This window comes from Manacus vitellinus, unplaced genomic scaffold, assembly GCF_001715985.3.
Source record: "Manacus vitellinus isolate BGI_N305 unplaced genomic scaffold, ASM171598v3 scaffold_23_pilon, whole genome shotgun sequence".
Taxonomy (NCBI): Eukaryota; Metazoa; Chordata; class Aves; order Passeriformes; family Pipridae; genus Manacus; species Manacus vitellinus.
Genome location: NW_021939718.1, coordinates 11,173,557 through 11,187,971, shown reverse-complemented (window position 1 = coordinate 11,187,971; position 14,415 = coordinate 11,173,557). Strand labels below are relative to the sequence as shown.

At 39.4% G+C, this 14,415-nt stretch overlaps 1 protein-coding gene across 4 annotated transcripts in view; it reads left to right on the top strand.

Moving 5' to 3' along the window:
* XRCC4 (X-ray repair cross complementing 4) overlaps positions 1 to 13,600 on the top strand; it is a 140,013-nt gene extending 126,413 nt beyond the window's left edge. For all 4 annotated transcript variants that reach the window (XM_018072869.1, XM_018072871.1, XM_018072870.2 and 1 more), the window contains one exon: positions 13,377 to 13,600. In XM_018072869.1, coding sequence (XP_017928358.1) covers positions 13,377 to 13,482 — 106 coding nt within the window. In that variant the 3' untranslated portion in view covers positions 13,483 to 13,600. The remainder of the gene's footprint in view (positions 1 to 13,376) is intronic.
* Positions 13,601 to 14,415: the final 815 nt, after the last annotated feature.

Below are 14,415 nucleotides of genomic sequence, written 5' to 3'. Positions count from 1 at the left end.
ATGAAAACCAAGTGCTGTTTGCATTGCTGTGTGTGCATTGTGCTGCCTGGATCCCCCTGGCTAATTTATTGCCTCCATGTTTCACTCTCGAGGTTAAATTAAGTCATTATCTTTTGAATGAGGAGGTTTTCTTTCAGCTTAAGATGTTATTTGTCCTCTAATGCCTATGGCTAAATGCACAAGAAATTTGATGGTGGGTTTGACATAGCAGTGAATTCTTTTATGGTTTTTTGACAGTCCCTAACAGATTATATAGCAGTTTTCATTCATTTAATTGTAAAATTCATTACAAATACCTTTCATTATGTAGAAAATAAATGCTATGTGATTGATTTCCAAAGTTTTAAGGCTTTATGGACAGAAGTTATTTTTTCAAAGCTTTTCCTACTCTTTTCCAACACCCTAAAGAAAACGCTTTGTCTTATTACTTGGCTGATTTCCCTGAAATGTTGAGCTGTGGGATGAGACTTTGTTTAAACAGCTCCAGACCCTGCACTGTGTTAATGTGGATGATTTTGGGAGGAGCAAACTGTGTTCCAGTAAAAACACAGCAATAAAATTTGCAACCTACGACTTCCGTTTGATTAACCGGATTCTTTGGGATTTGGTTTCCAGCATCACAAATTGGGTCAGTAATTGATAGTTCATTGTGCTGCCATGTAATTCATGGGAGGTTTTGTAGTTTGTTTTTTTTTTTTTTTAGAAAACCATAGCAGAGGCATGACTGTCTCGTGGCCAGGGAAAAAGGACCGATTAGGCAACAGGAACTTGGATCACTGAACTGCTTCTTCATGATGGGCTCTCACACTCTTGGCAGGCCCTGGATTTGGAGGAGTTTGTAATCCTGCCTCAGCTGTTTGTGCGCTGTAATGTGGAAAATAGCATCCAAGGGGAGGTAAAAGTAGGAAAAGTCAGGGGTGGAGGGGCTGTCAGTGGACAGGAGAGCCTGAATTACTCTCTGAAATGCATCAATTAAAACAATCAAATATATCAATATATCAAATATATCAAATCAAATAATCAATAATCAAATATAACCATCATGATACCTTTATGGAAAATTAACGCTAATTAACCCAACCGAGCTCAAAGTGCAGCCTGTCTTTATTTCAGTGATCTCTTCAATTAAAAATACGTGTTGCTTGCCATGTCATCAGTACAATGCGACATCGTTTGCTGCTCTGTGGAAATAGTTACATCTTTAAAATGAGGGGGTGGGGGGTTGTGCATGAAATCTGCCACAGTGTTAAAGTATTATTCCATAAGCAAAGAAATAGTTTATGGTTCAAACCAAACCTGGTAAGTACCAACTTGCAGTTACTCGACATTAGCCGTGTTAGTGAGTGTCATTTTCCAAAATCAATTCTGTCATTTTGGATTATTTTCTGTGTGCTGTATATCAAGGGTGTTTGTCTTGACAGAAAGCAAGATACACTCCTCTCTGTCCTAAATTATGTGTTTAAGATGAAAAATAGAATGTAAGGATGAATTGCTGTGATGAAACATACGCAAAGTTATTTTTATGTGTCTTTTGTTGAGGTAACTGTAGTTCTGCTGGAAATTTCCATTTAACTTGAAGCCATGGCTGTCCAGATCTCAGGACTTGCTCCAATTCATTAAATACTTCTTTGACATCCAAGACATGTTTGATTTGGTTTTTTTTAGATTCTTCTACTAAGTTTCTAGTAGCACAGAAATACAAGCCTGAGTGATCAATGTACTTGAACAACCAGACTTAAGTAAAAGATTGTCTCAAAAAATGCTCTTTATTCACCTTGTGGTTAATGGTTTAATATTTACCTCTAGACTGTTTTTAGTGTATTCACTCAGAAATACCAGTTCAGCTTTGTGACAGGAACTGAAGAATCTGGGAATAAACACTGTCCTGACCCAGTAGCAAACAGAACAACTCATCTGTTCCCCTTCCACAAAGCTCTTCAAAAACAAATTTACATTGGTGCTTACTATCTATGTATTTTGTCTGGCAAACATATAAATTCAACATCTGTCTTTCCGTCATGTATTAGACAGTCCCCAAAAACCAGTCATATATATCTGGTGTATTTTAAAAAGGAAATTTTAGTGGCTTTGTTCTGTGTTGGAGAGGACACTTTTAAAAGCTTGGATACACAGGAGAGTATAATCTGCATTTCAGGTGCAGTGTGTTGCAGTATTCATTAATATTAGGTGTCAGACTTATGCTGGACAGTGCCACATACTATTCTAATTCGTAAGCCTTTTTTCATGTCTCCTCCCTAAACTCTGAAATTAAAATTTGAGAGAGACCTCATGTCTTTCTGAGAATGTATGTGGTTTAGTCTCGGAAATAGTCACGCCTAAGAAAGACCAGAGCACCACTGGTGACAGGAACATTGCACAACAAATTTCAGGAAGAGCAGTGAAGGTTGCTAAGCATTTTATCTGTTGTGAGTAGGAAAAACGCTGTATGTGCATGAGTGTAATTAGGTCATTGGTTTGTGTACCCAAAGCCCTAGTTTCCCAATGTTTCTTAGAATTAACATGGACGTATATTTAATGTGTATCTTTGGTTTGGCTGAAAAACATAGCTGAGCAATTCCTAACTGCCTACACGTAGTTATATGTATATATTTATATACATAGCTTCATAGACATAGATTATTCCAAGAGGATAGGCAAGGACATATCCTCCTGAAATTTGCTCAATAGCCTCCAATTTCAGATACTGTGAGATTGCCAGGCTCTAAGATACACCTTTGATGCTGCAGAGCTTCCTGAGTATCTGTCACATAAGGGACAAGTTCAGGAGGCCTGTGGACCACAGGTATTTCCTTGGATTTCTTATGGAGGTTGGATATTGCAGAATGCAAACAAGTGCTTGGAGCCAGAGGCTGCAAGAATGACTGGGCAGCCACTTAGCAAACTGCCTTCAAGATGTGTTGGAAAAATCTGTTTCCAAATCTCTCTTTTAAGGTTGTTTTATTTCTCCCTTAAATGACAGGGTTGGAATTTGGCCTTGCAAAATAGTTGTTAATGCAAAGTGCTTTACTTATTGTGCTTTTTTTGCAACAACAACTTTACCAGGATTCTTATCTGTGTGGTTTTTCTCAGTGGTAACAACTCTGGGATAACAGATTGTGGAAGGGGGGGGGGAAAGTGTTCCTGAGAAGGAAGGAGTGGTAGAGACCACCGATGATGTCTCTGCCCTGCCCAGCTGAGGAGAGGGGTGATGGAGTAGCTTTTGTGGGCACTGGGGTCAGCCACCACAACATGCTTATTCCACACTGGACTTTTCATTTAATTTTATCCCCTCCACCCCCAACCCTAACCCTAACTTTAGCCCCACTCCTGGCCAAAGATTATTTTAAACTTCCCATAGCACAAAGAAGCACTGTGAACACATTAACCCAGCAAACCCTTTAGTGTCTCTCGAACTCCCTTCTCCATTACAGGGATTTATCTTTGGAAATACATCATCCACTTGAGGTTCTGCTGGAGTTGCAGTATACATAACCTTTTTAAAAAGTGCTTCTGCCCACCAAAAGCTTTCACCCAAGTGTTTCTCTCCCTCACCTGGCTTTGTAACACTTCAGTTTTTGATCATTCTACAGGCATTTAATCATCATGAAGACATTTTTAACAGCACAGTGGTTCATCAGCTTCAAGCTGTGTGGAGGCCAATCAGCTCTGGTGAGGCAGGACAGTGCCTGTGAGGGAATTTGAATTGTCTGGGTTTTTTTGCTTTAAAGAGAAGTGTCTTTGGGCTCAGCATTCCCTCTATCAATTTAATTCTGGCTGTTCATCTTGTATTGATCTGAACTGCTCACCAGAGACAGTTTAACTGGAGTTTTTGTCTTTTCAGGCAACAATTGAAAGAAAAAAAAACCCCACCTTTGAATTAAGCATCATCTGCAAGAAGAGTTTTCTAGGAATGTCTGGTTTTATTACACTCCTGTTGTCTAATTTGTGATTGTTGACACGTAATAAGCACACGGAAGTGCTGAAGATGAATGACTCAATATGATAAATCAGTAACTTCCCTTCCTCTGGCCCTGCCTCTGAGGCTTCATTCCTTTTTTTGATCCAAACTTCAAAAGAATTTGGATTTTTGTGTTATCTCATTTTTAATCTCACTCTGCAAAAGGGGGATGGCTGTTTTTATCCCCTCTGGTTTTTCAAAGCAGTAACAGAGAAATCTTACAAGAGGTATTTCCTTTCATGATTTTCTGCTGTTTAAAGACTAGAGGAGGACTGGGTAGTTCTGATAAACCTCCAGTCTACTTCCAAACCTTCTGAATCTGCTTATTTTTGTAGTTCTAGGAACAGATCTAGGGTGCTTACAGGAAGAAAAACAACATCTTACTATATAAATTCTGTCTGGGAGCATGTATGTTTCTTACTGCTCTGGTTTTGTAGCAGCTTTAGCAATCAAATAAGAGGCTTTTTTCCCCTTATATCTTGTCTTTCAAGTCTTTCTTCTGCCTTTTGAGCTATTGCTGTTATGAAGAGTCAGTTAAATGTCCTTATCTGGGGATGCAAAGCTTTTGTGACACTGTCTGTGTGTAGCATCAGCATCAGTGCTTCCTTTGCAAGCAGCTGTAGGGAAAACTTCTGGCAAAATATGTTCTGCTGATAAATGTCAGTATTCAGGCTAAATCTGTTGACTTATTTTATAGTATTTTATTATTTCTTCCTCAATGCAACGTGTCCGCAGCCTAGAAAATGAGGAACAACTGATAAATTTTAGATGAACGCTCTTCTAGATCTTTGAAATTTTTCCTCACTCCCACCCCATCAAGGGTGTCAGGGCCCTATAGAATCCCAGAAAATAAGTGGCTTACGTGTGTGTAATATCTTTTTGGCTAGTAATATCCAATTTATTATTTAAATTTATAATTTTATTGGTGGTTTATGTGGTGTTTTGGTGTTCTGCAGTTAAATGGTCTGCTTGCTTGGTCTCACTGCATTCTCAGCAGAAAACAGCCTGCAGTCTTTTTCTTCTGCAACAAAGAAAGGGTAGACTCCAAAGAATTATGTTAAGCTCAAAACTTGACAGTTTGACAGTCCCAAACCCTCACTGTAATTGCTTTCTTTGGTTCCCACCAGATTTAGAAGGAGTTTCTATTACTGTTGCCTAAATATTGTATTGCAATTAGCAATACCAAAGATGAAAACACAGAATGGAGTCCTCTTCTGGAAAGAAAAAAATTGAGACATCAGGTGAAGAAGTGTACTTGAAAAATGTGCATTACTCTTTTAATGTCTCCCAATACTATAGGGTGGATAAAACCTGGTGGTTTTCCATGAAATGGACTTGTTGTCAATAACTCAAGATGCAGGTGTAATTCCGTTTTCAGTGGTACACCTGGGTTGTTTTACTCAGGCAGCATCTCTTTTACATGTACACCATGAAAATTCTACTCTGATTGACATCTGCCTTCTCCTAATAAAGTCCCAGTTGCCCACCTGTGTGGAGTTCCCTTTTCTCTTAATGCATCTGTAAGATTAAAAATACAGCACTGCTCTTAAACTCACAAGAAGGCAGACTGTCTCAATCTGTCAGTGGTGCAGCACCAGGACAATTTCTAGGCCTCTCTGCATATTAAAATTTTATGATGTTTGTGGCTTGAATGCTTCTTTGAGCCAGACCAGTATGACAAAACTTGAGTGAAGGTACTTCAGGTTTGTACTAATAGATCACAGCTGAAGGTAAAGTCTGGCTTGGGCTGTGGAATTGAGACAGCTGGCTGGTGGCCATTCTGGGTGCCCCTCCTTTCCAGCCTTAGGGAAATCATCTCACCTGGGGTGTGACTGGTGCTGGTTTGGCAGCACTTAAGCCCACGACCTTCATCACCATAATGCAGAAGAGATCTGTGTGCATGAGTGAGGTGAGCCTGTCCCTTGTTCCTGGTACAACTTCTATGTAAACTGCTCTGAAAACTCGGAAATTTAAGGGCTGAAGACTCTTTCTGTGAATTTGACTATTTGTGGAAATAAAAAGTAAAGGGGCTCATTAGGAAGAAAACTCCACTTTATATAAAAATTTTCACAAGCAAACCATGCAGGAACAGTCCCATCCTTTTGGTTAGTGGGGGGTTTGTTGTTTGTTTAAGGATGATACAACTTTTCTTAAAAATCTTGTATTGTAGACTCTTTTGCAGCATTTACCCAACAAGAAATGACTTGGGTATTTGGTCTGCTGTTAAATGCTCCCGGTAAAGTACTTACTGCAGACCCTGAGAGCTCAAATGGATGGAGACCTGTTGGAGTTTTGGAGGAGAAAAACTGGCTTTTGAAGCTTCCTCTGCAGGCTATCTTATAGCAATTGCATCAGAAGCTGCAGATATTCCTGTTTCTTATAATAGTAGAAGATATATTTTGAGAGTGGCTTCTTTACTCCACAAAACAGATGTTTTGATAGGTGGGCTCTCAAAGGGAGGATTGTTAAAGCATCCTAAACCACATATCTGGAGTGAAAAAAAGCTATTACTAATGAGTTAGGAAGTCTTCTCGGCTCATTCATTTACTTTATGCACCCCAAAGTCTACCTGTACCTATTTTTCCATTTTTCCTTGTGTTTTCAATGGACTGGATATGCTGTATCTTCTTCTCTTTTTTTGGTGGTTTGTGTTTTCTGTTGTTGTTTTGGTTTTGGGTTTTTGTTTTGTTTTGTTGTTTTGGTTTTGGGTTTTTTGTTTGGTTTTTTTTGTTTGGTTGGTTGGTTTTGTTTTTGGTTTTGTTTTTGGTTTTGTTTTGTTTTCCCCTGGTTTTGGTATTGCTGCTTGAATAGGTTTCAGCTCTCAGGCATCACTGTAGGCAGGGGTTTAATCTTAAATGTCAAAGGTTTGTTTTTAATTCAGAAAAATACAAATGAATTCAGATCTGCAGCTGCGGAGGGGTCAGGAGGAACATAAGGAGGAGTTGAATGGGAGTTAGGAGCAGAAAGGAAAGCGACATTCTCAGTGCTGAAATAATTTTAAATTCAATAGAGACCTACTGGGGGGGGGGGAAGGGGAAACTTGTTATACTTTGTCTGCTCTGCCTTAGCTTGTAAATTAAATCGTGCTCACAGTTTATTCAAGTCACTGCTCCCAGATTTATTAAGAACTCACTGCTGCTCTATCTCTCCGAGTGCATTTTGCCATTAGAAAACATATACCTAAGTGATATCCACATGCTCTACTGACCCAAAGTGGTTTTCTGCAATAAGCTGATAAAAGTGAATGATCCCACTGAACAGATCTGTGGATAATAGGTAATCTGGGCAGAAATAGGCTCCTGGTGGTGCCTAGGTGTACATGTACAAACTGCTCAGCAGGGAAAAAGAATGTGCTTAATTCACTTGCAGTTTTTAAAAGATCATTTTTTGGGTTATGTCCATGGATTCTCCTACATCCATCTGAGAAAAGGATGTTTTTAGCTACAGCTTGTAATTTAAAAAAGATATCAGAGCACCCTAGTCTAGTACCGAGGGAACCTTTCATCATATGAATGCTGAACTAGTCCATTTTTCTTTCAGAATAATTTAAATGTTAATAATGTGGGAATTGAGGGGTTTCACTGTGTAGCAGCAAATGCAAAGGATGGATCCCAGAGAGCTGAAGGCTGAGCCTGTAGTACAGGTAGCTTTGCAAGCACAGACTTAAACTTTTAACTAAATACTTTAACTCTGTTTTTCTCCAGTTAAATGCTCTTGCTTTTGTGATTTGTTTCAACCTGATTTCAGTTGTAGCTGCCATGGGCAGTCATCAGATTTTGAGGTGGAAAACCCCTCCCTCCACAATCCAGTGCTGCAACAGTCATCTTAGCCTTTTCTGCCCTTGGAGGCAGCACGAGGACTCACATTTCCTGTGTGATAAACAAGTCCAGGAGTTTTTACTGGCCCCCTTAGGTCTCTGGGAGTTGTTTGTGATCCCCTTGAGGGGACAGGAAAGGGTCAGGGAGACCAAGCAGCTCCAGGATTTGGCAGTGTGGAACAGGATTGTAACACAGTTTAGCTGGTGCTGGTGTTGCATAAATGTGTATGTGATAATGGCCGTGAGAAATGTCTCCTAACATTTGCCAATAAATGTGCAATGCACTGGATTTATGAAAGACCTTGACAAAATTCTTAAACAAACCTAGTTTTTGCTTTACTCTGTACTTTTATAGCTATGATTAGGAGATTTGTGATTTTTTCCACAGTAAAGGCAATGGTGCTAGTCTGTTACTAGAAATGCATGTGGTCTAGTTTATTTAAGCAGGAAGGAGTTTAAGTGGAAATGAGCCACAGAAATGTGTGCCACTGGTCTAAAACAAACATGATTTTGACTTTTCCTCATAGGTAACATCTATTATTACGTTTTTAAGTAGATCTTTGTTAGTAAGCATCTGCAAACACGTTCAATCAGATGGAAATATCTAGGACTATATTTATATTACTAAACCAAAATGTTCTTCTTAAATAAGGACGTGCACCAATGCCAACTGAAGTTAATTGGGAATTTGCAAGTGAAAGGATACAAGTCCCTGAAAAAGCTCCTGTTTTGTAGGACTAAATAAATAGAGTTAATGACTAGTAGTGTTGTGAGCTGATCTAGCGTGGTTATTGGAAGTTATATCAAATATTAAAAGATATATCATTTAGAGATACATGAGAGTCTTCTCAATGTAGCAGGTTTGTTTGTGAGTTTGCTCTTGCTGCAATCAGTGTGTCCATTTATGTGATGTTTGAGGGACTCCAAGCCCACTTTCCTCCCTCGGAAGGTCTCCAAGGATACATAAAGAAAAAGACAACTTTTGTACAAGTATGAAACAAAATCATCCCCAATTGATGGTGTCTGGTTCTAGAGCATGAAGAGTGTCGCTTGCAGGAGCTGAAGACAGTGTTTAGCAATGTTGCTGGTTTTTGGAGTTTTTACTTAAGTTGTGTTGATTGAGAGGATTCCAGACTTGTCCTACTGTGCAGGGGTGGTGATGGATGCAGGTGCAGTTGCAGATTGACCTCCAGCCAGATGAGGAAGCTTATGAAGGAACATTGATTCCCTGGTTGAGTACTAAATTTGTGGTTTCTGCATTGAAAATACTCTTCATTAACTGTCTAATTGAACAAATTATTATTGTTATTGTTGTTATTGTTGTTATTATTATTATTAGTGGTGGTGGTGGTTTTGTCTGTCTGGTACCCTTAACTGAGACTAGACTGTTTGCTCAGTACACTGAGCACAGGAAAATGCCACGTGTGGACACCTCAGGAATCATTCTCTTCATCTATTTCTTGAGTATTTTTCTCTAGTTTCTGTCAATTTGTTTTGGGGCCAGGTGTAGGTAGGGCTCCGATGATCTCTGACACCACCATTCTCTTCAGACAATTGAAACTGGCAGAAAAGAAGTTCAGTTTCTTTACTAACTGAGGCAAAAGTCCCTCAGCTGTAATTTCAGGTCATGAAGCTGATTGTATCCAGTAAGTTCTTCAAGACTTGCTGGGGTTTACATTTTGCAGAATCCTTTAGAAGTATGTGGGCTTGTTTTCATATCATTTCTAGGAATAAATGCCAGCCTAGACTACATTGGCAAGCGGAATACTCTTAGTACTGCCAAAAAGTAACACATTTTAATTTCTTTTTCCATTCTAAATTGAATTAAAAAGAAAAATACCTCCATAATTTATCTTATAGTCATTGTAGCATATTTGCATAGGGGAATACCATCATATTTTTAATCACGTGTAGCTTCCGTTTAGTCTACTTACACTTTTAGTATTCCACTTTAAAGAGCTCTGTCTTCATATGGTGTTCTCAATGCATCTAAAAGGCTATTCCCCTCTTCCATTATCCATTTCTTTTTCTTTTTATGGTTAACTTTCCTCTTTTTGCCTAGTCAGGATGTCTCCCACTAGCACTGGGAGCACCACGGGATCCTGGTTATTCAAGGCCAAGATTTTACCTATGGCCATGAGCTTTAGTTTCTGTTTGAGATGCTTCAAAATCTTAAGGTTAATACTGTAATGACCGTGAATTCTCTGTCTACAAGCTGCTGCTGTCACCTATTCTTATAACACTATATCAGATTATATCCTCTGTTATTATAAAGCCTTCATTAAGATAAATGTCAAAATGACAAAAGTGAACCATTAAACCAAGATAAGGAAAGATGTACATGCTGAGAAATTCAGCCTTTTCCTAAACCACTGGTGACAACTGAGATCTCCCCTCTTAGAAAAATGCCAGCTTATGGTTGGAACTGATTATTTTACTAAATTAAAAAAATGAGGAAAATAATGCAATGGTTGAAGGGCACAGGGATGCCTCCTAGATTACTCAAGTTTCTTGGAAAGTCTTTATATCTGTGTTAATTTACAAGGGTATTTCTCTTTCCAAATCCCAAGGGAGTTGCTCAAGGACAAAAATTCGAGTAGAATCATAACCACAACATGCGGGGCTGGCTCTACAAGAATAGAAGAGTGCAGAATCCTTCATCTTTCCAGAAAAAAAGTGGTTATTTGTGTAGCTCCTCTGCAAAGCCACCCCCTTGCATGGCTTCGAGTTCCTGTGTTATAAAGCACCAAAGTGTTTCATGTCTTCTGTTCCTTGCAGCTCTTACTCAGCTGTGGAAAGAAATATCAAGTCATGTAACCACTTTCTTCCAATTCTTGGGCCAGGATCTCATCTGGTGTAAGTCAGCAGAGCTCCACAGACATTATTAGTGCTCCAGTGATTCACACCAGCTGTGCATCTAGTCCTCTGTCTCATTTTATGAACTAAATGTCAGGAAATATGAAATGATCTCTTATAGTCAGCAGTTCTCCAGATGTGTTAATGGATTTTAAGTTTACCAAAAAAGTAAGACTTCAAAAAGAGATCCAGCAAAATAAACTTTCAAGAAGAATAGCTTACTTTACAGCCTTTTTGGCAAGAGAGGGCTATACAACTTGTGGCAATTTGAAGAAATTAACTCAGTTATGCATCAGGATATGGTAACACAGCCTCACCGAGAACCTAAGATTCAAAATAACATCACAGCACAAAGCAAGCTGTTGCCACTCAGTGAGTAATTGCCATGCAAGTAGGAATCACCAAGTCTTAAAACCAAAAATTTTCTTGTGATCTTTGTGTGAAGAGCCTAATGCTTCCACTCTGGTAGTGCAGTTGGGTTTATTCACAGGCCTGGTGTTACAGCTTTTGGAGATTAAATGAGGACCATGTTGTTACAAGGACACAGAAGCTTAATAGTTCTCACTGTGTGATATTGAAACTCAGCGATGACTTGGCTTATGGGTGTGATCTCAAATATAGTGTTGAAAACAGTTATTTTAGCCAATGAGAATGAAATGCTCGTTGACATTGTATAAGCACCATGAGGTTTACCTGTCCAAATCTAAAAATACTGGAATAGGTGTAATGTCATAGTCAACAAATGTGGGGTTTCAGAAGTCTTTTATTCCTAAATGCTTTAATAATATATGAGCATATGCTCCAAAAACCAAAAGAAGATTCCATACCTAAAATATCCCCTGGTGGTACAGAGGTCTTCACAGCCTAATTTCTTTGCTAATGAGACCTTTCAGAATTAATTAAAATGATTAGTGTGTGGCTCCACACTGTGTGATTTACATATGTTGTTCTCACTGGAGACTTGATGCTTTGGATAGACCCAGAAAAGTAAAAGAACAACATGCCTTCAATGCTCCATTGAGTGAACTCGAATGTAATTCTTTGTTGGGGTGTGCTGCCTATATATATTTTTTTTTTAAAATTAGGGCAGAAATAAGTTGATTTCTGGCAATCAGAACAGTATAGAGTGCTCTGAGGATCCAATTCTGGCAGGTCTGTTTCACAGTTAATCCCAGTGATTTTTGGTGAGACAAACATTTGTCTACATCTCACTGCATACCAAAAGGAGAATAAACAATGCTTGGACACAAATTACTCAGGCCTGAAGATGAACATTTTGGAAGAGTCCTGATGGAAAGCCAGTTAGACTTTCAGGTAAAGTAATTATCATAATCCGAATATAGCAGCACATTGAATTTAGAGGGGTTTGCAGAACTGGGGTGGTGGATTGAGTGATGAGGAAACCCCTATGAATACTCGAGACCACTTGGGAAGTGACAGCATCCAGGACTCAGCATTTACTGGGGTTTTGCTGACTCCTCAGGAGCACAAGGGGAACAAAATGAAATTCATTCCCTAGATCCACAGCAGGAAGGTCCATAATGAGAGCTCTGACCCTCCAAGGGGTCAAGGAACTGGAAGTATGAGAGGCTGTGAGTCATGTGAGGCAGTGCCTGGTGACTTAAGGAGCTCACTGCATCTTGAAATCACAGTGTTTCATAGAGACTTCTGCTACCTGGAGATTTCTAGGGATGAGGTTTGGAAAATTTGGCTCTGAATCAGTTTGAAACCAAATTTTAAAAATTGCTGAATTTCACTTGCTGTGTTGGCTCTGCAGTGTGGAGTGGTTGAAGGCAAAATAAATGCTTGAATCAGTCTGAAGATTAAGACTGTATTTGTGAACCCTCACAGGGAAGCCCTTACTTGAGAGTAAGAGCAACACTCTCCACCACCTCTGTCCAGTCCTTTCCATTCTGGTGGCTGACGTGTTGTCCTTGGGAATGTATGAGTTTTTCACCTGTTGTCAGGATTGCACCAGTGGAATATTCCTGATCATGAAGCCATCGACCCTTATGAAACTCCAGCCAGCAATACTCCAAAACCTGCAGTACAAGCATGTCAGGTCTGATTCCTGCTTCCTACCCCAATTCCCTGCAGCCAAGGACTGAGGCAAGACTGGGAGATCACGTCTTACTTTGAATGCAAGGAGTGATGCTGACCTGGAATGTCTTGTCACTGAAAACACACGTACCTGTGATTCCTAATTCTCTAAGCTCACAGAAGTAAAGTTTTCTGTGCAGGATTCATATTTTTTTGTGCATTCAGCCTATACATATAAGATTAATATAATAAAAATAATACAGGGATCAGAAGCTGTTGCAAATGCCACCGTTTTTGGAAACACAGGATACCTCACCTTCCCAGGCATAAGGGCAGAGCCTTACTGGAGTAGTGTCCTGGAGAGACTGGAGAAATAGGGCACATGGGCTCTTGGCATGTTTTCAGCATCTTTCCTGTCCTCCCTCACTCTCACTGTGGAGACTCAGGGTGAAATTCTCAGGGTCTTAAAAAAAAAAAATTGTGATGAAATAGCTGAAGTTGTGACATTTGTAAGCTGAATTTCATCTGTTTTGCCACTGCCGTCTCTGCAAGTGATTGGGTCTTTCAAAAACCACTTTTCTCTTAATGCAAACTTAACAAAAAGCTCAGAATTCACTGTGAAGGGTTACTTTCGCAAAGTATATGTTGGAATTATTTATATCTTTATCCAAATCTGTTTCATATCCCTTTGCTTTACATTTCCAGACCTGACCTGGCCTCACAGAAGACATCTGGCCAGCATTCTGTGGATTGGAACCTGGAAACACTGAAGAACACTTGTGAGCCAGAGGACCTCTTCGACGACATGTAGCCACATGTGGTCTGAGAGACAGAGACTGGTGCTTCTACCAGAGATAAGCTGTAAAATTAGAGGCTTTTTTTGTAGAGTAGAGCCAAGATCTGTGCTCTGAGGTGGTTTCCAGTGGCACAGCCCTCTAAACCCTCTTGCACTGCACTTGTCCCCATTCTTCGCTATGATTTTGTAGACCCTGATAGACCTGATTTGTGATGGTCTTAAAAATGAGTTTATCCCCTGTGTAGACCTTTTATCAAGTGTATATGGGAAGCAAGAGCACCACTGAGATGTTTTTTTACATCCTTACAGTCAGTGGCTGCTGGCTGTATTCAGGTTTTCTAGATGTCCCCAGAGAATGTCCGACTTTAAGCTACTGCTGTACTTAACCTTACATGCCACACCTTTCCTAGCTCAGCCTAAACATGATCCAGATAAATCATCTTCAGCTTTGTTCGAGATGCAGGTTTAGAATAGTCTCTTCTGATTCAAAGCATCCAAAGAAATACCTTTTTATTCAAAGGTTCTCTGTAGCATTAATGCCTTATAAGGTTTTCTTGCTCTTGGAAGTAAAGTGCTTCTAAAGTAGATATTGACTCGATTTTAAGCTTCCGTAGAAACCCATAGCATTTAAAAAGATTGTCATTTTTGATACTTCAACATTTTCCTTAAGGTGGTTTCTAAAAAGAAATAAATAAAATGCATTCTAAAAGGACATCAATTTTGTTCTTATTTGCTTAGACACTATGAGTAAAGACAGAGTTAGCAAAATGTGTTAATGCATGAAGGCAGTCTTTAAAGTCTTCTGTGCTCTGTGGCTTGCAAAGGTCTGTGGTAAAACACCTACTTGGTGTTTCTGAAATGGCTACTTATTTAGGCTCTGATTCTGCCAAAATTCCATCCTATAATTTATTAAAAACACCCATGTCAGTATTTGCAACATCATGGACT